This window comes from Myotis yumanensis, unplaced genomic scaffold (genome assembly GCF_028538775.1).
Source record: "Myotis yumanensis isolate MYYU_CA2020_CCGP unplaced genomic scaffold, mMyoYum1.0.hap1 SCAF_5, whole genome shotgun sequence".
Taxonomy (NCBI): Eukaryota; Metazoa; Chordata; class Mammalia; order Chiroptera; family Vespertilionidae; genus Myotis; species Myotis yumanensis.
The window spans coordinates 88,701,384-88,727,357 of NW_027223756.1; the positions used below are offsets into that span (position 1 = coordinate 88,701,384).

Here is a 25,974-nt window from a genome sequence, read left to right on the forward strand (position 1 = left end):
CCGCATGTCTGACAACCCGTTCATTTCCCCACCCATTCATCCACACACCCAACTGACCAAACGCATCTACCCACCCCGTCAACTAACCACCTCTCCAACATCCATCCATCCATCCATCCATCCATCCATCCAAATACCCACTCAAACCAAACCACCCATCCACCTCCCATCTACTCATCCATCTATCATATAACTAATGTGATCCCATTAGCCAGCTAGGCACTCTCCCAAATCCACCCACCCATCCACCCATCGGAACATCCACTCAACGCACCCATCCATGTCTCATCTACCTGTCCATCCATCCACCACCCAAGTAAACACCTACTTACCCACACAACCCCACTCTTCCCTACACAGAACCTTCTACCCAGCTACCCAAATACCCATCCATCCATCAATTGCTTGTTTACTTGTCTGTCTCCTCCACTAGAGTGTAAATTCCTTGAGGACAGGAGTCCTATGTGTCTAATTCATTACTGTTTCCCCACTGCCCAGCTCAAGAGTCTCAGGACACTTGAACAAATGTTCATACAATGTGGTACATACTCAAATTCAAATATTTATTTCCTAGTACGATACTGGCCTTTTCTAGGCAGACATGCCCATCCCAGCCAACCAACTACTTAACTACTCATGTACTAGTGCACAAACATCTAGCAAATGCTAACCTATTCATTTGCCTCTCATCCATCCTACCCCTCACCCATATTTCAAATGTTCACTCAGTTTTCCAACCAACACCCACAGACCTCAACTATCTCCACATCTACCTGCCCCTTCCTTCATCTTCTTCCAGACCCATGCTCTCCCTGCCATGAGGGAGCTAGTATGGGATCAGGGGCCCTAGAAGATGCTCTCATCTGGGGCTTGGGGGTTGGTGGAGGTGGGATCTGGGCTTCATTGAGAAAGAAGTAGGTGTTGGGCCTAATAAATGATGAATGACTTTTTTTGAATACTTTAAACTACAGGTCTTTTTTTTTTTCTTTTTTTTTTAACTGTGTAAGGACCTTTAGATCCAATTTACAGATGAGGACAATGAGGCTCTGAGAGAGTGAAGGTCTGAAGTCACACAACTGGTGAGAAACTCTTTACATCTCCCCCTTTGTGAGCCCTCCAATTAGGGGAGGATTGGCGAGAGCTGAATTGGGGAGGGTGCTTTCTGATTGGCAACACTTAGGGACAAAGAAACCATCAATTTTGCTGAATTCAAGATTTTACTGGGCAACCTCACAGTGCCAGGCTGGTTGCCATCTACAGCTCCACTCCACACTGTAGGCCATGTAGGGCTGAGGCAGGGCCCCTAAAACAGTATCTTTTTGCTCCCAGACCACGTGGGGTGGAGTGGGCAGCTCAGGTGGTGTCTCCGTTAACGCAGAGTTCTTTGAGAGGCAGGGGCTGGCTCCTGGACCCCGACGTCCTAGGAAGATGCTGCAGGCTCTGGACGGCATCTCTCAGCTGGGCTAGAGAACTCTCCATTTCAGCCAGGCGGCGTTCCTGGAGGGCAGCGGCAGTGGGCTCAGAGCCAGGGGAGAGTTGTACCCCAACCCTTGCTTCCTCGCCGCCCAGACCTGCCCCAGGGTTCAGACAGGGGCTCTCACCAGAGTTTTCAGCTTGTGGGCCTCACTGCTTGGAGGGTCGCGCTCTGGATCCAAATGCGAGGTCCTGTGGAATTCAGGGGTAAGTGGGGGGGGAGCTCAGAAGTTGGGGACCTCCCCTCCAGCCCCTGATTGGAGAGTTAGGGATCCTGGGCGGGGCTTAGAGTTGGAGGAGGGGTCTGCCCAGACCAGAGGGCGGGGCCTAGGTAAACTTGAAGAGGCCATCAGAGCCTGGAACGCCTAGGACGAAAGGACCAGCGAAACCTTGGAGGCGGGGCTAGGCCCGTCCAGGGCCGGGTGGTGACCGGGGATAGGGGCGTGCCCAGACTGACAGCGCCTGGCCCAACCTGTTTGAGAGGGCCTGATTGAGGGGTGGGGCCTGATGAGACGACCAGCCGGCGACTTGAGGGGCGGGCTCACCTAGAGGCGGGCAGAGCTGACCAAGAGGTGGGTCTTAGGTGTGTTGGGGCGGGGCTGGCCTAGGGGGCGTGACCGTGCCTGGCGAATTTGAGTGGGACTGATTGAGAGGCAGGACCAGAACGACAGTGGGTTCTGGGCGATCTGATTACGTCTAACGGGTCCACGTAGGGCGGAGCTGATGGAAAGGCAGGGCTCACCTTCCCCCGAGCCTGGAGTCCAGGTCTTGCAGCTGGCCGCGAAGCTGCTGCTGCTGCTCCGTCAGGGCCCGGATGTGGGTGCTCAGCGACTCCACGAGGCCGGACAGCATCTTCTGTTCCTCGCGCAGGGTGGCCACCTCGCACTGCAGCTCTGCCAGCTGTAGGGGTGGGAGCCGCTGTATCCTGACCCGCCGTTCCACCCCTTCTTCTCCCGGAAGACCCTGACCTTCCTGTTCCTTGTGCTCTGCCTCCTCGCTGCCCTGCCTCTTGGGGAACACCGCTGGCTTGTACAGAGGAGGAAATCGAAGCGCAGAGAGGGTTGGACTAGGCCCGGGGTAACACAACGTAGGGCGCTCATAACTGAACCCAGACCTGCCTGGCCTCCCGTCTCGTCTCTCCCGTCCAGGCGTGGACCTAGGCCGGACCTCACCTTGCCCACGGGTCGGTGCGTGCTCAGCGCCTGGTCTGTGTCTCGCGGCTGGTCCAGCTGGCGCTGCCAGGGTACTGACGGCTTCCGAGGCAGCGAGGCCGAGGCCCCGGTCCAGGGCCGGCCGCGGGGCTTGGGGCCGGTGCGTAGGGAGCCTTTGGGTCGCGGCCGAGGTCCTGCAGAAGGGCAGCGGCGAGCCGGGCGGCCAGCCGGTACGCTCTGCGTGCGCTGCACCGGCCGGGGCAGCCGTGGGGGCCGCCGCTCCTCATCTGGCCGCTGCCGGGCCCAAGTTCCTGAGCCATGAACGCTGCGCAGGGACTGGCTCTTGGAGATGAGAGGGGTGTGCTTGGGGAGGTCCCGAGGGGGCAGGAAGCCGGGCTTCTCCCCTGCGGAAAAGCTGGGGGGTGGAATGGAGGAGCTCAGACCCTTGACTGGCCCCTGAGCTGATCCCACCCCTAGTTTTGACTGGAAATGGCCAGACCCATGATCTTTTTACTTCGATGTGACCCAGTCACTGATGAGGTCACATTCTGACCTCCGACTCTGCCCTGGACTCTGACACCGTGTGATCTTTCTCTGTAGCATCAATTCCAATCTGACCTTGGGCTCCACCTCTGCTCACCAGGGTATCCTCTTCCTTCCTAACTGATCCCCTCTTACCTCCAACCTCTGACTTTAAACTGTCCCTGTCTGCCTCCTGAAAGACCATGGTCCCTGACCTCTGACCCCAAACATGACTCTGCCCATACCTTTGACCCATCTGACCCTGACCTCTGCTTACAATATGAACCTGAACCTGACCTTTGATGATATACTTTAACATCTGACCACATTCTGACCCCTGATTTAACCCCATCACCAGCCTCTCATTGAAATGTGACCATCGCTGAACATGATGTCACTTTCTCTCTCGGATGCCACATGTGACCTCTCCCTGACCTCTGCAATGATCAATTTCCTCCTTGGACTTTAGTCTGATCCTGTGCCTGCCCTCTGACTACACTGTGGGCCTCTCCCTGACCCCTTGGAGGAAGCCATCTTCAGCCTCTGACCTCCATCCAACACTTTCGGACACTGACCCCAATGTGACCCCATCTCTGACCCCTGACATAATCCTGCCTTCACATAACCCTGCCTTCCCCACCGATTCCAATCTGACCCTGTGCTTGCCTTTGGCCCTGCCCCTGCTCCCACCCATCAGAACTGGACCAGACAGCAAGCAGGCAGGTTACCTGGAATAGACCTGGGCTGGGGGTGGTGGGAGACGCATCGGCACAGACACAGGTACAGGGCGGCCTTCCTCAATGGCTTGCAGGATGGTGGGCAGGGGCTCCAGGCTGTCACGAGTTGCCTGGGGGGCATGTAGGGAGGATGCTGAGAAGCTCTCAGGGCCAGAAGCTCCCGGCCCTCTTGCTTCCCTACCCCATGTTCTGGTCTCTAGGCTCAGGACACACCTGGTCAAGTTCAGCAAAGATGGTACAGAGCTGGGCATGCAGGACCGCCAGCTGGAGGGCCAGGTCCCTGCTGCCCTGGTAACCACTGGGTGCTGCATCCACATCCACCATGGCCACTTGGTCCAGGAAGCGTTGCATGGCAGGTCCATGATTCTCCAGGAAGCTACTCATAAAGCCCATGTAGGCTTCCTTCTCACCAAACCTGGGTCGGGGTCCAACTGGGTAGGTCAGGTCAGGCATCTGCCACCCCCATGGCCGAACCATACCCCCCACCCCCAGCCTTCCAGCACCTACGGGGCTCGGTTGGCAAGGTTCTGGATGACCTTGGCAATCAATGTGAGGGTGCGGGCTGGGGCAGGTGCCGGGTGCTGTGGTGCCAGGCCAAAGAGGCTGGGTGCCAAGATGGCAGGACACAGGAGCCGCAGGAAGAGAGAGGCACACACCAGCCGGGGGCCCAGTGCCTCGGAGCCTCGTGCCTTGCATGCTTCTCGCCAGCCTGAGAACACGGTGCCAAGCTCTGCTGGGAACCAGCTGGGACAGAATAGGCAATGGTCAAAGGGGGAGTGTATGGGCATAAAGTTCATGGATGATCAAATTCCTAAGGTCAGGGATTAGGAGTCAGCTATGTTCTGAGTTCCAAGATTAGAGACATCCGGGATAATGATGCTTGGGGGTCAGGAGTTATGGTAGTGCTATCGTGGTGACCGCTGGAGTCAGTAATCTTGGAGTTGGGGGTACAGGTTCACATGGGGACAGCTATAACATAACTGTTATCCTGTAGCCAGATCTAGCCAGACAGAGTACATGATATGATAGAATGGGCTCACAGGGTCACCTAGGTTCAGAAATCATGATATTAATGTCCCACGTGACATGTTAGGCATACAGCTTAACCTAGAGTCCGAGATCAACAAATTGGAATCCCAGGTTTCCTGTGATCATTTGCATAGGATTTGGGGTACAGTGTCACTTAAGGCCAGGGGTCATGGGATTGAGGCACGACATCACCTGAAATCAGAGGGCATAGGATTGAGGTCCTATATTAACCGGGGTCAGGTGGCATGGAATTACGGTATGGGGTCCCCTGTGGTTAGAGGACAAGGAATTGTATCCCAGGTTACATGGCGTTAGGTGGCAAAATATTGGGGATGAGTTACCAGAGTTAGCAAATAAAAACTACAGGATAACAGTTAAACTTGAATTTCAAGTAATAAATAATTTTAAAATATAACTATGTCCCAAATATTGCATCACATTTAGCTGGGCACCCTGCATTTTATCTGGCAACTAGCACAGTGGCTGGGAGGCAGGGGCAGGCTCGGGGGCTGGAACCCTGATTCTTACTCATAGGAGTGGATGATGTTCTCGAAGACCTCCTCACAGCTGCTTTGCAGTCTGGCTTGGTGCTGGGGCAGCTCTGAGGCTGGGCACTTGCTGGGGTCCACCTCACAGTCCTCAGTGGAGGCACAGATTCGCCGCAAGACCTGCCCTGCAGTCCAGCACAGCCAGACAGGGGCCAGGGCCATAACCACCAGGACCCACCAACCCAACCTCCAACTCTTCTCTATTTACTTTGGAGGCACCTAACCTCTTGGGGAGTCCCCAGTTCCCTCCTGGATCCCAGCACCTCCGAGGCATCACCCACTACCAGAATCCAGGTTACTCAGGTCCTGCCGGAAGGCTTCTACAGGCCCACTCACAACCCCAGCGTCGGGGATGTTTCTCACCCAGCGTCTCTTGGAGGTAGTCCTGTGCCACCAGCTTCATGTACTCATCGATGGCCTTAGTGGCCAATGTATTTTCCCGGAACAGCAGCGCCTCGCGGCCTCCACTGCGTGCCAACTCCGCAGTTCCCAGGTCTGTCACCAATGCCTGGGCATAGCGGGGGGTCATGTTGCTTGGGTGTAGACTGAGCCAGGGGGAGTCCCTGCTCTTGGTGAGTCCCTCTCACCTGGGCACAGGTCGCGCCCCTCATAGCTATAGCTCAGGCCTGGCCCTCACTGCTGAGGCACCTAACGGGTGGGAACCTCCACCCCACAGCAGAAATTTAAGCCTTTTATCGCGGAGGCTCAGCTCAGGCCCCGCCCTTCGCAGCTCAAGTTTAAGCCCCGCCCCTCCAGGTGCCCCACCCTTCGCAGCTGAAACTCAGACCCCGCCCCTCAAGGTGTCCGCCCCTCGCAGGTGCCACTTGGTCTGGTCACCCAGGTCCGCCCGGTCTCTGCGACGCACCTGCGCCCGGCCAGTGGCCTGCAGCACGCGCACCATGGCAGCCGCCAACTCCTCCTTGGCCTGCGCGGACAGCTCGGGCTCCAGGGCCCCGCACAGGCGCGCGTAGTGGAAAGTGAGAAACTCCGCCAGCTCCTTGTAGCGCTCCGAAGGCAGCACGCGCAGGCGCCGTGCCCGGATGCGCGCCCGCAGCGCCGCGCCGGCGGGCGCCCCGAGCAGCGGGAACCAGCGCTCCAGGCCCGCGGACGGCGCGCGGGGGGCGCCCAGCTCCTCCAGCGCCAGCGTCGCGCGGCCCAGCGGGGCGCTCCCCGGGCCCGCTCCGCGCAGCCGCAGCGACAGACGGTGCGCCGGCGGCAGTGCCTCGAAGTGGAAGCGCTCTGCCCAAAAGAGCGGGCCGGGACCAGCCCGCTCCGCGGTGCGCGCCAGCAGCGCGCCGTCCAGCCACAGCTCCACGCGCACTCCCGGCGCCGTCCGGGGCAGTCCCTTCACTTCGTGCACCCACACGCTCAGCCACGTCTCTTCGCGCTCCACGTTGTCCTGCGGACCAGAGCGGTGGGAGGAATGGGTGTTCGATGGTGGGCACCAGAGGTGAAACTCGGGCCCATGTCCCCAGGGAAATCCCTGGGTCCCTGGGGAAGAGAGTGGGGCCATAGGGGTCCCAAGGGGACCACGCGGAAGCCCTTTAGCTGTTCTGAGATCCCCCGGGAGAATCGGGGATGTTGCGTGCTGAAGAGCAGCTGCGGTGGGAAGGTTTGGCGGCTACCTCGTCGGCGGGACTTTGGGTGCAAATTGAAAAGAAGGGCCCGGGCCCGTGTGCAAGGGGCTGGTACGAGATGAGGAGGGTCTGAGAGCGGTTGCACAGGTGCGGGCGGGCAAAAGCGTGGAAGGGGTGGGGCCTGGACCTTCCGCAGTGCTGACCTGGCTGGGCTGGAAGTGGCGACGAAGGTCCTCGATCCAGCGGTCTCTCTCAGCAGCCGAGCGACAAGAGAAGCAGCGGCTCCCGCCTACCCAGGTTACCTGTTGAGGAAGCGGGTTCCAGGTCGCGGTGGAGACCAAGCGTGAAGCCCAAGGATCGGGATGACGTGAAGAGTTGCCCACATTTACCTGGAAGCAGTGGGGCTCATCCAGGAGGCTGGGGTGCAATGGCCAAACCCGCACATTCCGCTGGGCACCCAGGTCCAGTTCAGAGAGTGTGGCCAGCGATTCCCGAGAGCCCAGAGCACTGGGGGGTCTGGAGAGGGTGGTGGGGGTGGTGGGGGGAGGAGTGTCATTTCTATCCTCTCCCCTCATCACCCCCTACAGCCTGAAGGGTGGAGGGAGGCCAGGATGGACTTGAACCTAAATTGGACTTGAGTCCATCACTTTTAGGATCAACCCAGCTTCTCACGGTGGCCTGAATGACCTTGTATAGTATAGCCCTTGTCACCATAGCCTTCGGTTCCCTTCACTTAACCCTTCGTTGTCTGGAGTCCGGTAACACTGGACTTATTTTTGTGTCTTCACCCGGCCTCTTGGCCTTTTCACGTGCTGTTCCCTCTGTCTGGAACGCTGTCCCCGCCCTTCTTGGCCTAGTTAATTCCCACCCATTATTCAGATCTCAGCTCAGTTTCCTCCCCTGACACTGTCAGACCAGGATTTTGATTTAGTTCCGGTTTTAGAGTTACTGTGTCAGACTCTGCTCCCACTCTTCCATGGGGGATTGGCTCCATGCTGCGATCTTTCTGTGGCCCTACTATGGCCCAGCACAGGGCAGGACACAGAGGGCATGTGGTGAACGTCAGAGTGAAAGGCAGGAGGAGAGGGAGGGGACAATGCTGAGTCCCAGCCCCGCCAGCCCCTCAGACTCTTACCCATCCCGAGAGGCACTGGCTCCCAGCTCTGCCCTGGCCTTCTTCTTTTCTTTCAGCCGTTTGAGCAACCCCTACGGGGAGAGGGGTGTCAGCTGAGCAGAACCCTATGCTCCCACTTCAGCTCCTTTTCCCTCAGGGTGTCCTGGAGGATCTGCTATTCTTGGAGGACCATAAACTCAGGCTGCATTAGCAAGAATAATAAAGGCCACCAATAGCTCCCATTTTAAAGCACCAATTGTTTGCTTTCCTGCATTCTCTATTGATGTCTCACAAACAGCCCAGAGAGGGAGGTCTTCCCATTAGCTCTATTTGACAGAGACCCTGAGGCCCAGAGAGGTTCAGTGATCTGCCCCAAATCACCCAGGAAGAGTCCCCTTTCACCTCTGAGGGTCTGGAAGTATTTGCTCTCCCCACCTCCCCATCCCCCAGTGGATGCCTCACCCGGACGTTGTGGACCTGGTTGGAGCCAGCAGCCTCCGGCTCAGTCTTTCCAGCGACTCGGTCTGTGGTGTTCGGGGATGGAAGGTTGGGAGATGGGATCATCTTGGATTCTGACCCACCCTGACATGCTCCCACATGCCCCAGCCCTCCTCACCTCTCACACTTACTTACCTGCCTCCCTGAGGTTCCCCAAGGCCACCTGGATGCTGCTCTCAGAGCTGGCGCTCCCCATCCTGGACTGGCGAGGACCCTGTTCCTCCGTGGGAGTGGGTAGTCAGAAAGGGAAGGCAGGCAGGCAGGTCGAGGGAGAGGCAGACGCTTCCCATTATCCCATTCCTTTCCCTCCTTCCTTCCCCTTACCCACAGGCCCTCTCTCACCTCTTCCTCACCCCCAAGCAGCACCAGCCTCCCATCGAGCAGAGTGAAGGCTTCGATGTTCCAGACAGGCACATCGGGTGGGGGTGCCTCAGGGATCTGCGGGGTTGGGGGCTCCGGCTCTGGCTCAGGCTCTGGGTGGAGGAAGAGGTGCTGGGGTACTGGGACTTCTTCCTGAACCTCAGACCCCGCCTTTCCATTCACCAAAGCTCAGCGGGGCTCCCTCCTAATTGCCTCCTCTTCCCCTCACTCCCCCAAGGCAGCCATGTCAGGTAGTTGTTGAGCAAAACTCTCTGGACCTTGTCTCCACTGGCGTTGGGCAGACTCAGCCCACCTACTGTGTGACCTGTACCGTGTTCACTGCTCCACACGCCTTCTCTCATTTAATCCCCCAAAGCCATTAAAAGGGCTATTATAAGCCCCATTTTACCAAGAAGGAAACTGAAGCCTAGAGAGATGGAATGACTTGCCCAGGTTCACACAGCTTGTGAGTGACTGAGCTGGACCTCAGACATAAGCATCCTTCTCTCTCTCTCTCTTTTTTTAAAATATATTTTATTGACTTTTTACAGAGAGGAAGGGAGAGGAATAGAGAGTTAGAAACATCAATGAGAGAGAAACATCGACCAGCTGCCTCCTGCACCCCCGCACTGGGGATGTGCCCGCAACCAAGGTACATGCCCTTGACTGGAATCGAACCCGGGACCCTTCAGTCCGCAGGCTGACGCTCTAGTCACTGAGCCAATCCAGTCAGGGCAAGCATCCTTCTCTTAACCAAGACAGTGGTTGTATCAGCAAGAATAACAAAGGTCCAAGAAGTTAGATAACAGGACAGCAGCCTTGGTTCCTTACATCAATAACTAGTCTAAGGTGGTCTACATTCAAAGTTTGAGAAAGGAATAGAAAAAGGCCAGGGTAGGGTGTGGTGATAGTGCAGCAGGCCAGGGAAGGCCTCCAGAGAGAGTAAGTTTGTGCTAGGACTTGAACAGCTGGTTGGATTTTGACAGAGATGGAGAGGATGGTGGCAGGAACAGCTTGATCAAAGGCTGAGAGATGTCAAGGCCCAGGGACACAAAGGGAAGGGCAACAAAAATTTGGAGGGCTTAGAGGCTAGAAGAGAAGGTCCAGGAAGAGATTGGTTCAGGACCTTGGGTGCCAGTTAGAGGTTTTATCCTGGGGGTAGTGAGGAGCCATGGGCATCCTCACATTCTCAAAGATGAGGCCTGCTTGTTAGAGAGCTCTCTCTGGATTCAATGGAGTGGGCAATACCTAATACCCTGGAAGGAGGTTGAAGGGATGCTTTTGCCAAATGAGACTATGAATGGTGAGCATTAAATGAGCTTCCAGGAATAGGAGAGCTGAACCAACCCTCCCAGATGACCCATCTGTCCTATTGTTTTACCACTAGGGGGAGAAATAACTCCCACTGTCCATGGACCACTTAAAATACGCTGGACACTGGGCTAGTGCTTCATGCTCTAGAGCTCCAATCCTCATGATACCCTTCTAGATCCCCCTGTGCAACACTGAGCTCTATCTGTCATTTTCTTGTTTATACTCATTACTGTCTTTTGTGCCCACTACACTGTGAGTCTCATGGCCAGCCAGTGACATCTCTTTTAGTCACCGCTGTTTTCCTCAGTGCCTAAATCAGGGCACATAGTCAATGCTCAACAGGCCTCTGTTTCAATGAATGAATAAATGAAGGAAGGAAATCATATACCCTTCAAGGTAGGGATCATGATTCCCACTTCATTGATGGGGAAGCTGAGGCCCAAGGAAGTGAAGAAACTAAAACATGGAGCTGGAGGGCAGGAGAGCAGGAGGAGGCTGAGATGAACATCCAGGCAGGAGAGGATGAGAGTGGGCCAGTGGATATGACAAGAGACCAGTTGGGGCCAAGAGCCATTTGACATCTGGATAGTGCTATCATCAGTCTATTCATTCCCTGTGTCTTCCCCAGGCTGGACCCCCTTGCCCACAGCTCCTTGGCCCCACCCCACACCCCCAGGCCCTGGGTAAGGGGGAAAGAGGGAAGAGGGCAGCTGGGCCCCAGCCACTTCCTGTTGGGCTTCTTGCACTCCCCACAACTTCCTGTGTCTGTATGGCTGATGCTCTGGAGGCAGACAAAACCCAAGCATCCGGTCTCCCAGCCCAGCCCCAGCTCTGAATGAGGGAGCCATGTACCTGAGGCTTCTGGTTCCGGCTCTGCCTCCAGTGATGGGCTCTTATGCCTCCCCCAGAGGGTCTTGGATAATCTGAGGTGGTTCCTGCGAGACTCCTTGGGAGGCGCAGAGCTGACACGACGGAACAGCGAGCGACGGGCAGGTTGGCTGCTGACCATGGGCTCCTGGTGACTCAGTGCCCTCCCCCAGCTGGCAAGGCGGCCCCAGTGGAACCCTCCAGCTCCCTTCTCTCCACCACCTCCTGTGTGCCAGCGATAGGAGGTTAGCGGAGTTTGGGCTGCATGCTGGGTTTTGGAGGACTGGCTTCTTGCTAGTGTGTCCATGGTGGGGATTCTCCTGGGGAACAAGAGGGTGACAGTTCCGTCTCGTGTCTGCCCACATGCTGCCTTCATCTCGGCCCCCTCCCCACTCTCAGCCCTGCCCCCAGAAAATCCCCTTGGGGGCCACACACACACTCCCTCTCTTACCTTGATTTCCTGATCAGCCCGAGCGGCAACAGCCGTCTGCGCACTGCCTGGCTTCCTCCTGCTGAATGCTACTCCACGTGACCCTGTCTGTCCCACCCCACCCCACGGCCAGGTTGGGAGGGCACAGTGTGGGCAGGATGCAGGAGGAGAGGAGGTGCCAGAGCAGGAACCCAGATCTCTCACTGACCAGAGGCGGCAGCATATGCCCCTCTCAGAGCCTCAGTGGCCTTCTTTGCAAGATGGGCACCTGTTGTCCAAGTGCTGCGGAGAACATCGAGCCCCTGGAACTGTCATCCACTGCTGGTTAGAGCGCAGACCAATTCATTCAAGTTGGAAAACTGTTTGGTCGACAAACATTGACTGTACAACTCTCCTCTGACCCAGCAGTTCACCCAATAGACTATTCGTAATAGCCCCAAACTGACAACAACCCAAGTGTCCATATACCCTGGAATGAGCAAATTGTGGTCTGTTCCCACAGTGGAATACCGTGCAGCAAGAAGAATGAACAAACTGCTGAATGATTGAACTCAGATGACTTACAAGCACTGCTAAGCAAAAAAATAAATAAATAAAAAGAAAAAAAAGAGAAAACTATACACTGTATTGTTCCATTTATATAAAGCTCCAGAGCAGACAAAACTATGTTCAATAAGTCAGGATGTCAGTTTCCTTTGGAGGGGCTAGTGAAAGGGGGTATGAGAGGCTTTGGGAACTGATATGGTTTTTATGGCTTTTAAAATTGAGTTGAAAGTCACATAACATAAATTTTATAGGTCTATTTCTTATTTTTAATTCTCACTTAAGGACATCCTTAGAGAGAGGAAGGAAGAGCGAGGGAGGGAGACAGAGAGAGAAAAACATAGATGCGAGAGAGAAATATCAGTCGGCTGCCTTCCGCATGTTCCCCAACCAGGGATCGAACCCACAACCCAGGCATGTGCCCTGAACCGGAATCGAACCGACAACCCTTCAGTGCTCAGGATGACACTGAGCCACTTGGGTCCAGCAAACATGTCTATATCTTGAGCAGGGTGTTGGTTCTATGAATGTGTTGGGCTGTAAAAATTCACTGATGCACTTTTCTAATAAATGTTTTCTTGAAAAAAGAGATGGGCAAATACCGTTGTAAGGAATGAATGAGTCAACATGAGAGTCAGTAGAATCGGGCCCAGGAGTGGCTTTCAGTACCAGCTGGTCCTTCTCTAGCTGTGCGACCTCAGGCAAGTCACTTCCTCTCTCTGAGCCTTGGTTTCCATATTTGTACAACACAATGATAATATCAGTTTCAGAAGCTTTATAATAAGAGCCTTCTTTTAGTTAAAAAAATGTTTCCTGAGTGCCTACTACGTGCTAGGTGCTGGAGAAGCCATGGGGGAACTAAACCAACACGATTCCTGCCCTCCCAGAGCTCACAGTTTAGTTAGGGAAACAGATCCTGAACACAGATGCAAGACATCTCTACCTGGTGAGGAGGACTTGGGAAGAACATAGACAGACTGGAGTAGAGAGGCTGAGCAGAAGGAATGCTCTCTGAACTGGAAAAATCCAGGAAGGCCTCCCCGAGGAGGTGACATTTGCAACTTGAAGCATGAGAAGGAGCTGGCCATGGGAAGAGCAGGCTAGGGAGAAGGAACAGTTTGTGAAAAGGCAAGGGAGACTGGAATCCAGGGGGTGGGGTGGGTAGGATCACCTCGATGGATGTGTGGCCTGTGCAGTCACCCCAGGAGCCCACACGTAGAGGAGCTCCACACTACATTTGATTTAATGCTCGGCTATCACTGTCTTGAAGTTCTTGCTTTTTGAACAATAGGTCCTGCATTTTCATTTGTGCTGGGCCTCACAAATTCTATAACCCAGCGGTTCTCAACCTGTGGGTCGCGACTCCTTTGGGGATCGAACGACCCTTTCACAGGGGTAGCCTAAGACCATCGGAAAACACATATATAATTACATATTTTTTTGTGATTAATCACTATGCTTTAATTATGTTCAATTTGTAACAATGAAATTGGGGGTCACCACAGCATGAGGAACTGTATTAAAGGGTCGCGGCATGAGGAAGGTTGAGAACCACTGCTCTAACCCGTCCTGAGGAGGAGGGTGTTCAGGCAGGTGCACACCCCTTAGATATGTCCATCTTATTCATACTATGTCAGGCTACTCACCACACACACACACACACACACACACACACACACACGCGGAGTTTCCCTGAGTTCTGCTGCAACCCTGAGTGTTTACCACCTCATTGCATACTGGCTCCACTCCCAACTCCCTGCAATTTTTGCTGGAGGACTTTCTCTGACAGATGGAGCCCATGCAACAAGCAGCCCCAAAGTGCCAGAGAATCAGCACTTCCCTGAGAGAAGCCCTCAGCCAATGATTGTGGGAGTTGGAGGATCAACGGTCCCCTCACTTCTTGGGTGGGAAAACTTTGAGATTCATATCCTATGCTGCCCTCCAGAAGTCCCTAGTGGGATTGAGCTCCATGTGCCCCAGTGCCAACTTGCTTGGTAAAGCACCCTTTCTGAGCTTCCTTCCTTTTCCTATCTCTCTTCCTTGTTCCCCGAATAATCTGTCCTTGGATCGCCTCCCACGCTACTTGCACTGGAACTTTTATCTCAGGGTCTGATTCTGGGCAAACACGGATGATGCATAGACACAGGCTTTCTTCACACAGTCTCTTTATTGGAGGTCTGTGGCCGTGGTCACTAGAGGCAGCTTCCTCTTGGATCTCCTGGAGGCGCTCTTGGCAGTCCTTGGCTGTACATTCTAGAAAAGGCAAGAGACTGTGAGGCTAGGGGGTGGGGTGAGGCTGGGTCTCCTCTGCTCCTGGTGGGAGCCTGAGGAAGAGGACAAAGTGAGGGGATGGGTACACACGGACAGCAGGCCAGCTTCATGAAAAGGAATGGGAGTGTGCAGGTAGCACGAGATTGTGCAGGTGTGTGAGTGGAGGTGTGTGTTCATCGAGGGACTGGGGCCAAGGTTGTGCTGTTTGGGCCTAGATGGCTGCAGCATCAAAGGTCAGGGAGGCTGGGGCGGAGCAAGCATCCTTAGGGCTGAGGTGGTCTGGGCAGAAGACTGCAACACACAGTTAGGAGCTGGACAGAGATGTGCAGGCAAAGCGGTTTTTGGTAGAGGGACAACACTTAGGTTACTGTTGGGTATACAGAGGTCTTTTGGGTAGGGGGCCGGGGTGAGGCCAAGGTTAGGTGGGCTGGGATGAGGTTGTGCAGGCAGCAGCAATGTGACTCGGGTACAGGTGTTGCGGTCGTGAGGGCAGAGGGGCTGCTGCAGGAATCAGGGCCCATGCCCTGGTTGTGAGCGCAGACGTATTGGAGGCTGGGCAAACCACAAGCTGGCTGGGTCAGGGGCCAGGCTAAGGTTGTGCACGCAGAGGACAGGGGACAGGAAATGTTGTGAGCAGAACAACTTAAAGGCTGGGACTAGGTTGCCCGAATAGAAGGGCTGCAAGGGAGACCAGGGGCCTGGCTGAAGCTGTGTGAGTGTAGGGGTTACAGGAAAGAGAGGGGCCTGCTGAGGTTGGGCAGACAGGCAAGGGTCAGGGGCTGAGCTTGTGTCACATGGGGGGCAGGCCCAGGTCATGCGGACTTCGGACGTCGCAGACTCACCACGTCGAAGTGCGGCCAGCTGCGCAGCTGGTGGAAGAGCGCGTCGCCGGGGCACTCGGTACGCACGAGCTGGCGGTGGCCGAGCAGCGTGTAGTCCGGCCGCAGGAAGCCAGCGCGCACCGCGCACCTGGGAAGCGTTTCGCGCACCGTGCGCAGCGCGGCCTCGGTGGGCAGCTCCGCGGTGTAGTTGCCCACGAAGGCCACGCCGAAGCCGCGGCTATTGTGGCCTAGAGTGTGCGCGCCTACCCGGTGCCAGCCTCGGCCCTCGTACACGTAGCCGTCTGAGCCCACCACGAAACTGCGGAGAGGGGGGCAGGCACCGCGCGGCGTCAGGGTTGCCCTGCCCCATATCTATGCCAAGTCCTGCCTGGTCGCACTATGCCTGGCCCAGCAACGTCCCACTCCTCCACCAAATGTCACTGCAGAAACCCTCCGGTTACTCTGGCATTGGCCACGCCCCTTTCTGTCCCGCCCCCTCCCCATTGTCTCAATTCACAGCGCTTTCTGTCTTAGGCTCAACCCCATCACTACTCCGTCCTTGTCCCAGCCTCAGCCCTCATCACTGGTCCTGCCCCTCTCCCAGGTGCCGCCTCCTTCCCCTATCTTACCCCGGACCCAAGGGTCCCATAGTTGGTTCCACTGTAAAGGCCCCGCCCTCGTCTAGGCCCCGCCCCTCTCCACCTTGGCTCCACCCGCCCCGCTCTTCCGTTTCTCCAGGTTGGCTCTGGTCCAACCCGCCCAGCCGCGTTAGGCTCCGCCACCCAGGCTCTGCGCCGAGTAACCGGCTTCGCCCCCTCCCAGACCCCGCCTACCTGTAGCCGATGTCGTCCCAGCCACGCGTATCCTGGTGAAAGCGCTGCATGGAGCGCATGTCGGCCGCGCAGCGCGCGAAGGTGGTGCAGGGAGGCGCGGGCTGGTATGTGTGATGCACATACAAGGACCCGAGCGGCAGCCGTAGCGGCGTCGGGCGGCCCCGGTACGGAGCCGCACTCCAGCGGCAGCGGGGGTGGATGGCCGGGCACCCTGCGGGGAAGGGCGTCCAGGGCTGGGGTGAGCCACCGTTCCTCTTTCTGCCGCCTGTACCTCCGTTAGAGCGCACCTAGGGGCCACTTCCCCAGCCTCCTTTGGGATCTCACCACGGATCCAACAGCATCTCAGTTCTATTGGAATATTGGCTATGCCTCCCACCCGCTTCGGGATTGTAGCTGGACAAGTGGAATGAAGTTAACTAGAAGAGGACATTCTGCCAGGAAAAGGCGGGGGCCTGCAAGCGGGCCACGTCAGAACAAAGTCTTGCAAGCAAGACTTATTGTTCAGAGGCAGAACTTTCTTTAAGGTGATAAATAGTCCATGAGGGCATGGAAAGTTCAAGGGAGGGTACCCTGCTGCAGGTGGAAAGGGTCTTTGTATAACATAGGAAATTAATAGTGTAATGTATAACTTAGCTCTGATGATCTCATAAGCATGCCTGTTAGTCATTGTCACTTGCTGTACTCCATTGTTATTTGCTGTACTCCCCAAATAAAAGCCATGAGGGCTTTGGGGGCTTTGCTACTTGCCTGAGCGAGCGGTAGCCCTCTGCTTCTCTAAACTTAATCCTGCACGCCAAGCTCATCTCAGCGTCACCGTTCACAAAGAACATCAACAGGGATAAACCCCAAGAACTGTAGTTCAGACTCCAAGGATCTTTTCAACCCAGGATCTTTACAACACTCTCTGCAGCTGGCCCTGCTCTGAGCCCTAGGAGAGACAGCCACACTGAGAGCCACACCGAGGAAAGAGGAACGTTGGCCCGCATTTATTATGCTCTAGTTGTGTGCTACTTGCTTTACATGCTTCATCTTTCTCAAACCATCCAGCAAATCCAAGAGGTAGAAGATTTACCCTGCTTCTCAGAAGAAAGTGGGGTTCAGAGGCGTGAAGCAGCTCACCTAGCTGCATAGGCTGAACTTCCATTGCAATCTCCGTGCCTTTGCATGTGCTGAGCCCATCTCTGGCAATGCCTTCTTCCTCACTTTTTTTTTTGGAGTGTGTGTGTGTTTGTGTGTGTGTGTGTGGGGGGGGGGGTCAGACAAACTCCTATTGATCCTTCAAGACCCGAATCTAGCCTTTCCTCACCTGTACAGCTGCCCTGGCTCCCCAGCCAGAGCCCTATTGCTCCCTCTGGAACCCCTAGTCCTGGATCCCCCTGACCTCATGGGACTGAGAGTGTCTGTCTCGGAGAGGGAGGGTCACAGGGGTCGGGGGCTCTTCTCACCCAGGAAGGCCTCAGTGAACTCCTTGGCGGCACGGGTGGCCGCCTGCGCCAGCTCTTCTTGGCTCAAGCCCTGCAGCTGAGGGTGTGCTGGCTCCAGCCTCTGTAGCAGGATGAGGGCGCCCCACACCTGCTGGGTCAGGGCAGGGGCTGAAGTCAGAGCAGCTCCGTTCTGCCGTCGGAAATTGCTGCGAAGTCCCGGATCTCCGGCCACCCCAGCTCCATAGTACTGGCTCAGGAGGTGGTGGAGGGGTGGCCGGGGCTCAGGGGCCCGACTCAGGTAGTCCCCAAGGAGGGCCCCATCCAGAGCACCGTTGAGGAAGGCTGTGGTAACCGGTGATGCTTCAGCGTCCAGGAGTTTGAAGTTCCTGGGGACAGAGAGCTGGTCCCAGCAGCCCTCAGCTCCCAGGCCTGGGTGGCTCTGAGTCTGGGGGTTCTGGAGGAAGGCCAGGCCTAGGTCTCTGGCCAAGGTGACCACCAGGAGGCTGTCCACAGTGGTCGGAGACTTTGCTTTGGCATCTGGCAAGGAGGTTTGGTCATCTGGAGAGGTGACTCTGTCATCTTTAAAGATGGCTCCCACATTGAGATCTGTGGTTCTAACATTTGGAGACGTAGCCCTGACATCTGCAGAGCTGACATCTGGAGAGACATCCCTGAGTCCTGGGGAGGTGGCTCTTGCATCAGAAACCTCAGCTCCCACATCTGGAAAGGTGTCTCCAACACCCAGTGGGGTGGCTGTGCTGTCCAAGGGCAAGTCTATGACCCTGTGGCCCTGCAGCCCTGCTTCCAGCCCTGCCAGAAGAGGCTCCACAGCCACCGTCGAGCCATCGGGGGCCAGTACCACCCCGTATTCCCGCCCACCCCGCACAGCATGTTGGGCCACCTCCTCCATCAGGCCTTGCAGCTCCGGGCTCAGCGCAGAAGGATCCAACCTGGTGACTTTGGGACTTCGTTCCTTCAGCAGGAAGTGATGGAGGGGGTCATGGGGATCAGAGTCCCAGGCTGACAGGTGCCACACAGAGACAGTGTGGTTGGCCTCTGTGACCGGCACTTCCTGCTCCAGCTCAGCCAGAGCCTGGATGACAGAGTCCATGAGGAGGGGCAGGGATGCTGTAGAAGGAGGGATGGCATTAACCCCGTGGCCCAGCACCCCCTGTTCCTGAGCCTCCCTCTGCTCCTTCCACCTCTTCTCAATGCCCTCTCCTCCCTCTCTCTCCCTCTCTCTCTCTTTCTCCCTCCCCCACCCACCCCCACTTCCCTGTGATGCCCCAACACCATCCTCATGTAAATGATGAAACGGAGGCACAGACAACAGGTTAAGGAGCTTAGACAATCTGTGAGCACTGGGGAGCCATGGTAGTTTCATGAGCAGGAGCGAGATGCAGCCAGGCTAGCATTCTAAGATTGCTCCTTGGGCTGCCTGTGGAGAATGAAGGTTCAGGAGGCTAGAGTAGAGAAGGGGAAACAGTATGGAGGTGAGCAATAGAGATTGCCAAAGCTAAGTGATGGCTGTGTGATGGCCAATAGTGGGCAGAGTCCCCAGGTATTTTGAGGGAAAGATGGACAGTTTTTGTGTTTTGGGTTGGACCTTGGGGAATTTTATAGGGCAAGGTGTCTGGAGGATGCTCAGGGGAGGAGAGGATGGGCCTTGTGAGGGAAATGGCAGCAGCTGAACCTGGAACCTAGAAGTGCTAGGCTCAGGGCTGGGGTGGGTTGTTGAATAACAGCTAACATTTATTAAACATTTATTTTGTGCTGGGCGCCATTCTAGGTAAAGCACATAACAACACATTTAATCTTCACAATGACTCCATGAGCCAGGGGTTAAATGACCTGCCCAAGGTCACACAGACAGGAAGTGGCAGAAGCAGGACTATTAACACAGAAAATCTGATTCTTCTCTAGACAGTCCACACTATAATCCCTCTGTTCTTCTCGCTGCCTAAAATGCCCTTTCCTGCTTCTCCCCAAGTATGTCTCCTTCCTGTCCTAAATCTGTGTCTCCTCCTCCGGGAAGCCTTCCTGATTTTTGCTCTTCTGGCCCCAGGCTTTCCCCCAACTCCTGCCTTGACCCTGTAGGGCTGGGAGAATCTGTGTCCCCAGACTGGAGGTTCCTCGAGACTGGGGTCTCCTGAGGACTCCAGTCTTACCCTGTAGAGGGCTGGACACAGAGGGGATAGCAGATACTTCTGCAGAATTGATTGTCCTTGCCGCAGGCCTCTGCCTTCTGACCTACCTGTCCCTGGTTCCGGACACAGCAACAAGCCAAGCAGGATCCAGAGGATACCCTGGACTGCCGTTGTGGGGTTCCAGCTTCCAGGGGCCATATCCGGTTGACCTCAGCAGAGACCTCAGCGGAGCTAGAAAGAGACAGGCATGGAGAACTGAGTGGTGCCTTTGGCCACTGTCAAAGTCCAGGGGTGAATGACATGGTTGCCTCTTGCAGAGCTGTGGGCGGGAGGCAGGGGGAGCGTGGGGACAGTGCCCCGAGTCAAGGACATCAGGGGCTTCCTCATCCTAACCTTTCCCTCCCAGGTGGAGGTCAAGGCTCAGTAAGCCACGAGGCATCTGGAGGCCGGGTAGTTCAGACTCCAACAAACTGCCCCATCCAGCAAGCCCTACCCCTTCCTTTCCTGATCATTCCGTAGCTGCAGCTGCTGCCGGCCACCACAGGGGGCTCTCAGGTGCCAGCCCAACTGGTAGGACTGGCTGTGCTGGGGGAGGGGAGGGGACACACCTGAAGTTGGCGCTGCCTCCTGTCTTTGCTGCCAGCACTTCAGGCTCAGGCAGAGAATGGGTACAGGGGCTGGGGAGTCTTTTTGCCAAGGCCACTGTGAGCCCAGGGGACTAGGAGATGTCTTCTCTCATCCAGTTCCAGCTCCGGATCCCCGGCCACTAGATGCAGCTGGAAGCAGGGGTTGGGCCTGGGCCTTCTGGACCCTGACTTTGTCCGAGGAGCTGGTTTCTTGCTCACCTGGGCTGACAGTGAGGGGTCCCTCTTCTCAGCAGGTGTGTCTGAGTCCTGCTGAAGTGAGACTGCCTCCCCTTTATTTGTGCTGCAGGTGGGCTGGGCTCAATGTGACTGGGGCTGCTGCTGTGTAAATTGCTTCACCGTGGGCCTCCCACCTCGAAACTCGCCTGGGAATGCCCAGGCTGAGCCCGGCTTGGGGTTCCCCTGGGTGGGGCCTGCGCAGATATCCAGTGTCATCCTTCTGGGGACTCAGCATCACCCTGGGTACACAAAGCGGGGTGCACCGTGGGAGCTCGGGAGGAAGGTGCTAGGGGAGGGAGTGAATGGGGGCCACTCCCCAGGGGAATCTGAGGAAATCTCCTCCTCTGAGGATGTTGGGACGGGCCTCTGCCTCGTAGAACCGAGGGCAGGAAGTGGTCTGTGTGTCCAACTGGGGCAGGGACTGGAATGAGGAGAGTGAGGTATCCTCCTCAGATACAAAATGTAAGGTGGTGTCGAAAATCTCAGTCATCAAGATAAGTACTATTTTAATACAATATCTTAGTAGACTAAAGTGAATGCAAAAAGTCCACAATGAACAAACATTTTAGGTAAGTGTCTATCAACATGCTAGATAAAGTCAGGATCGGGAACAGTGCTGTGCAGAGACTGCTGGAGCCAGAGGTGGGAGGAAAAATCGGGAATTTTGATCCTGTCTCTGTGTCTCACTTGCCTCACCCTAATCCCAGTGGCCCTGCGTAGACGGGGGGGTGGGGGGTGGGGGGTGTGTGTGTGTGTGTGAGGGGTGGGAGAGTGGGGGGGTAGCCCTGAGATGCTGTGGGGTTGGCTGTCACATGAGATCCCACCTGATGTCCATCCTGGTCTGGGAATGACTCTGATTCAGTGCTATGGATCCCGGGTTTGTCCCTCTGATTCTCCCACTGATTGCAGCTGTGGGGGACCTTGCGGTTTTATTTAACCACCTTATGCCCATTTTACCCAGCAGGAGGGTAAACTCAGAGAGGTTAAGTATGTTGTCCAAGGTCACAAAGCTAGAAACTGGGAAGGGCTCCAAGTCCAGTGCATGTTTTCACTATCCCGTGGTTGGGTCAAGGTCAACGTAATGTCATTATGACCCTTCACCCCGGGGAAGTGTTTACAGAACAACTTCAGCCAGGAATTCCTGGGCCAGCCAGAGAGGCCGCCCTGATTCCCTTTTAAAGCTTGGAGTTAGTGGCAGGGGGTGGGTTGAGTTTGAGCCAGGGAAATGCCATGGCCGGCCCACATTTCCCTTAGGGTCAGTCCAGGATTTGTGACCTCCTAGGGCAGTGGTCGGCAAACTGCGGCTCGCGAGCCACATGTGGCTCTTTGGCCCCCCTGAGTGTGGCTCTTCCACAAAATACCACGTGCGGGCGCGCATGTACAGTGCGATTGAAACTTTGTGGCCCATGTGCAGAAGTCGGTATTCTGTGGAAGAACCACACTCAAGGGGCCAAAGAGCCGCATGTGGCTCGTGAGCCGCAGTTTGCCGACCACTGTCCTAGGGTAAAACCCTTTCTCCAGGAAGCCTCTCTGATTACCCTTGGCTCCCATCCTGGCTCCCTAGCCTGAAGTTCCCCCCCTTTATCCCAGACCTGTTCATACAGGCCTGGGAGTTTCTCTGTCCAGTGCCATCTCCCTGAGAATAGGAGATGCTGAGTCCTCTTGGGGTGCCCAGAAGTGCCCAGCACAGGTCGGGGACCAAGTGGGTGGCAGGGAGGGATTGCTGAGTACATGAAAGGCTTGATTGCGGATGTGGGATTGGTTTGGGGTTGGGCTGTGAAACACACATGCACGCATACACAAGTATGCACGCACCCACACTCCAAGGCACCTGGTCTAGGCTGGGCCTAGGAGGAAGCAGAAAGGCTGGGGTTCCAAGGATGAATCACCCTCACCCCTACTTTTCTCCCACTTCTTGAGGCCCATCTGCCAGGGTAGGTCAAAGGCCCCTCCAGGCTGCAGGCAGACTAGGGGTCTCGTGAGAATAGTCACTGTTCAGGGCCAGGGGACAGCCCTCATGGAAGTAACATTGGCACAGACAGGCAGAGCCCTGCGCCCTGAAGTGAAGCTGGGATCGGGGCCAGAGGTCAGAGGAAAAGACACTTGGGGCTAAGGCCAGAGTTAATATTCACTTTAGTAGCAGTAATATAATAATAATGAAGGCCCTAATAATAGTAATAATAATTGTTGTGTGCAGGGCTTCGAGCAGAGATTTTATATGCTTGTGTTTTTATTCAGCTCTGGGTTTTGTTAAGAGACACCGTACAGCAGGAGTCAGCAAACTACAGCCTATGGAACCGCTGTCTGTTTTGTGAACAGTTTTTTGTCCCTCAGTGAAAGTCACCTTCCATAAAATGAACCGTTTTAGAGTGTACACTTCTGTGGCATTTAGTACAGTCACAATGTTGTGTAACCGCCACCTCTACCTAGTTCTAAAACATATTTATCATCATGAAATAAAGCCTTGTACCTGCTAACCAGCCCCTCTCCATTATTCACCAGCCTGGGCAATAACTGATCTGTTTTCTGACTCTATGGACTTGCCTGTTCTGGACATTTCATATAAACAGAATAATGCACTATGTAACTTTTTTTTTTTTTTTAATTTCACTGAGCATAATGATATGAGGTTCATTCACATTATACTATGAATTAGTGCTTCTTATCATAAATCGATCCTTTTTTATGGCTGAATAATATCCCATTGTATGGAATATTCATTTGTGTAAAATGGAGGTTTATTGGAATACATCGTTTCCTATTTGTTTATATATTGTGTATGACTGTTTTCATGCCATAACAGCAGAATTCAGTTGTTTTGACAGAGACTGTCTGGTCTGCAAAGCTGAAAATATTTACTGTGTGACTTCTCCCTTTCCTCCAGCTTGTTGACATACTAGTGACCCAGTGCACGAAATTCGTGCACATTAAAAGGGAATTAATTAGAGGAAATATTTTAATATTGCTATTTGCCCTTTCTCTATAATAGAATTGTCAGGGATGAAAGAAAATTAGTAAAATGTATATGAAAATCTTTCTCCTGTCAGAGTCTGAGGTGCGCTACGGGAATCAGAGTCAAGTCCCCATCCACCCATGTGCACCTTGAAATCGCGCGAGACCCAGACCTGGCCAGCCCGACCCCATTGGGCTAGATCCAGACCCAGCCGGCTCCACCCTCATCAAGCCCTGCTGTGTGTGTGGGGGCATCCTCAGGTCACTTGGCCCGGCACCAGGGCAGGGGGCACGAAGCGTGCCTTGAGGTCCCCTAGCCCAGGCTGGGGGGTGCGCCTTGAGGTCCCCCGACCTGGGGCAGGGGGCACAGCCTGAGGTCCCCGGGCCTGGGCCGGGGGAGGGGGCGTGCCTTGAGGTCCCCTGTCAAATCCCGCATGGTGGGGGTGAGGCCTCAGGTCCTCTGGCCCGGCACCAGGGTGGGAGGTGCGGCCTGACTTCCCCCAGCCTGGCACTGGGGTAGGGGGTGCTCCCTGAGGTCCCCTGTCAAGCCCCACCAGGTGTGGAGGGCAGCCTCAGGTCCCCTGCCCCAGCCCAGTGCCACACAACCTCAGGTCCCTGCTGATTGCTTGTTAAGGCTCATTATGGGAACTCGGCCTCCACTGTGGGCGCAGCCATCTTGTGTTATGGAATGCCTGCCTCAGCTGTGGGTGCAGTCATCTTGACCACTATGGTGTGGCGGTCAATTTGCATATTCCCTCTTTATTAGATAAGATCATCTATATATATAAAAGGCTAATATGCTAAGTGTCCTTCCCTCCACCCTGGTAATGATGTCACGTAGCAACGTCTGGCTTCCTCTCCCTAGCGACCACGAGCCTCCTTGCAGTTACTTCAGCCCAGGAACATGACTTGCTTTATAGCCAGGTGGAAACATTTCACACTGTAACAAAATGTCTGTGAAGCGTTTTCCCGTGCCTCATCTCATTTGATCCTCACAGAAGTCCTGGAATAGGCAGATGGGAGACTCAGTGGAGTCCTATTTTCTTTTCATTAGCCAGAAATTGGCAATTTAGAAAGCTTAGAAACTTGACACGACTGAAAAGAAGTAAGAAATGGTGGGCCTTGAAAATGACTTCAGGTTTTCTCACTGCACAGAATATAGTCAAACTCTGCTGCAGTTAAATATTTCACCCTTTGTTCTCCCTGCATGATCTACAATGATAATCTGCCTTGTGTTGATATTTACTGCTGTGTTGCTGACAATTACCTGAAAGAGAAATTGGGGTGCTTCACTGGGCTGGGAAAAGTTTAGCTAAATCAGAAAGGTCTAATTAAGCAAGTTTGTTCTATATCTATAAAAGGCTAAGTTGACTCGTGCATGCATGATACATATAAAGCTTTCGCTGGTGCCAATCGCACGCATGTGTTTCCATCTGTCATTGTCAATCGTGAATTTGGTTGACACTTCTATTATAGAGAAAGGGCGAATAGCGATATTAAAATATTTCTTCTAATTAATTTCCTTTCAGTGTGCATGAATCGTACGCCAGGCCACTAGTTGACATATAACATTGTGTAAGGTTAAGGTACACAATGAGTTGTTTTGATATTTGTACATATTGCAAAATGTTTAACACAATAAGATTAGTTAACACATTTTTTGCCTCACATACTTTCCTTTGGTGTGTGTGTGTGTGTGTGGTGAGAACTTTCAAGACCTACTTTCTTAGCAACTTTTAAGCATATAATACAGTATTGTTAACTATAGTCACCAAGCTGTACATTAGATTTTCAGAACTTATTTATCTTATAACTAGAAGTTTGTACTGTTGGACCAGCATCCCCCAGCCCCTGGCAATCACCATTCTACTCTTTGTTTCTATGAGTTGATTTTTTTTTTTTTTAGATTCCACATGTAAATGAGATCATACAGTATTCATCTTTTTCTGTCTGACTTATGTCACTTAGCATAATTTCACTTATTTCACTCAACTTCCATTCATGCTGTCACAAATGGTAGGATTTTCTTTTATCTTATGACTGAATCATACAAATATGTCCATCAGTGGACACTTAGGTTGTTTCCATGTCTTGGCTATTGTGAATGTGGGGGGTACAGATAGTAACTTCATTTGGTTTGGATTTATGTGGTCCTTAAAATATTTTTTAACATAGGTTTAATCAAGCTTTATATACAAACTTGTGGCCCGGTGCCCGAAATTCATGCACATTAAAAGGGAATTAGAGGAAATATTTTAATATTGCTATTTGCCCTTTCTCTATAATAGAAGTGTCAGAGATGAAAGAAAATTAGTAAATGTATATGAAAATATTCCTGCTGTCAGAGTCTGGGGTGCACCATGGGACCCAGAGTCAAGTCCCCACCCACCCACGTGTGCCTCAAAATTGCGTGAGACCCAGACCCAGCCGACCCCCCCTCATTGGGCTAGATCCAGACCTGGCTGGTCCCACCCTTGTCAAGCCCTGCTGGGTGGGGGGC

At 54.3% G+C, this 25,974-nt stretch overlaps 2 protein-coding genes across 2 annotated transcripts; both read right to left on the reverse strand.

Moving 5' to 3' along the window:
- Positions 1-554: 554 nt before the first annotated feature.
- RASAL3 (RAS protein activator like 3) lies at positions 555-11,693 on the reverse strand. Its single transcript, XM_070416284.1, has 18 exons — positions 11,642-11,693; positions 11,176-11,510; positions 8,992-9,122; positions 8,785-8,863; positions 8,614-8,675; positions 8,173-8,243; positions 7,427-7,553; positions 7,241-7,339; positions 6,326-6,859; positions 5,824-5,968; positions 5,441-5,585; positions 4,391-4,627; positions 4,097-4,298; positions 3,875-3,993; positions 2,646-3,039; positions 2,216-2,373; positions 1,602-1,665; positions 555-1,497 (listed from the first exon to the last, which is right to left on the reverse strand). Exons 2-18 carry the CDS (start codon positions 11,495-11,497, stop codon positions 1,354-1,356), a joined length of 3,033 nt encoding a protein of 1,010 aa, XP_070272385.1. The 5' UTR covers positions 11,498-11,510; positions 11,642-11,693; the 3' UTR covers positions 555-1,353.
- A 2,636-nt stretch (positions 11,694-14,329) lies between these two features.
- Positions 14,330-19,857, reverse strand: PGLYRP2 (peptidoglycan recognition protein 2). The gene is made up of 5 exons (XM_070414035.1): positions 19,767-19,857; positions 17,534-18,640; positions 16,089-16,299; positions 15,277-15,574; positions 14,330-14,416 (listed from the first exon to the last, which is right to left on the reverse strand). Exons 1-5 carry the CDS (start codon positions 19,855-19,857, stop codon positions 14,330-14,332), a joined length of 1,794 nt encoding a protein of 597 aa, XP_070270136.1.
- Positions 19,858-25,974: the final 6,117 nt, after the last annotated feature.

Coding starts and splice junctions, on each gene's coding strand:
- PGLYRP2 (XM_070414035.1), bottom strand. CDS start 19,857: ATGGCCCCTGGAAGCTGGAACCCCACAACGGCAGTCCAGGGTATCCTC. Junction 18,641..19,766: donor GTGTCCGGAACCAGGGACAG/GTAGGTCAGAAG, acceptor CTCCTTCTACAG/CATCCCTGCCCCTCCTCATG. Junction 15,575..16,088: donor TGGGACGACATCGGCTACAG/GTAGGCGGGGTC, acceptor CCCTCTCCGCAG/TTTCGTGGTGGGCTCAGACG.
- RASAL3 (XM_070416284.1), bottom strand. CDS start 11,497: ATGGACACACTAGCAAGAAGCCAGTCCTCCAAAACCCAGCATGCAGCC. Junction 8,676..8,784: donor GGGGAACCTCAGGGAGGCAG/GTAAGTAAGTGT, acceptor CGAACACCACAG/ACCGAGTCGCTGGAAAGACT. Junction 4,628..5,440: donor AACATCATCCACTCCTATGA/GTAAGAATCAGG, acceptor ATTCTGTCCCAG/CTGGTTCCCAGCAGAGCTTG.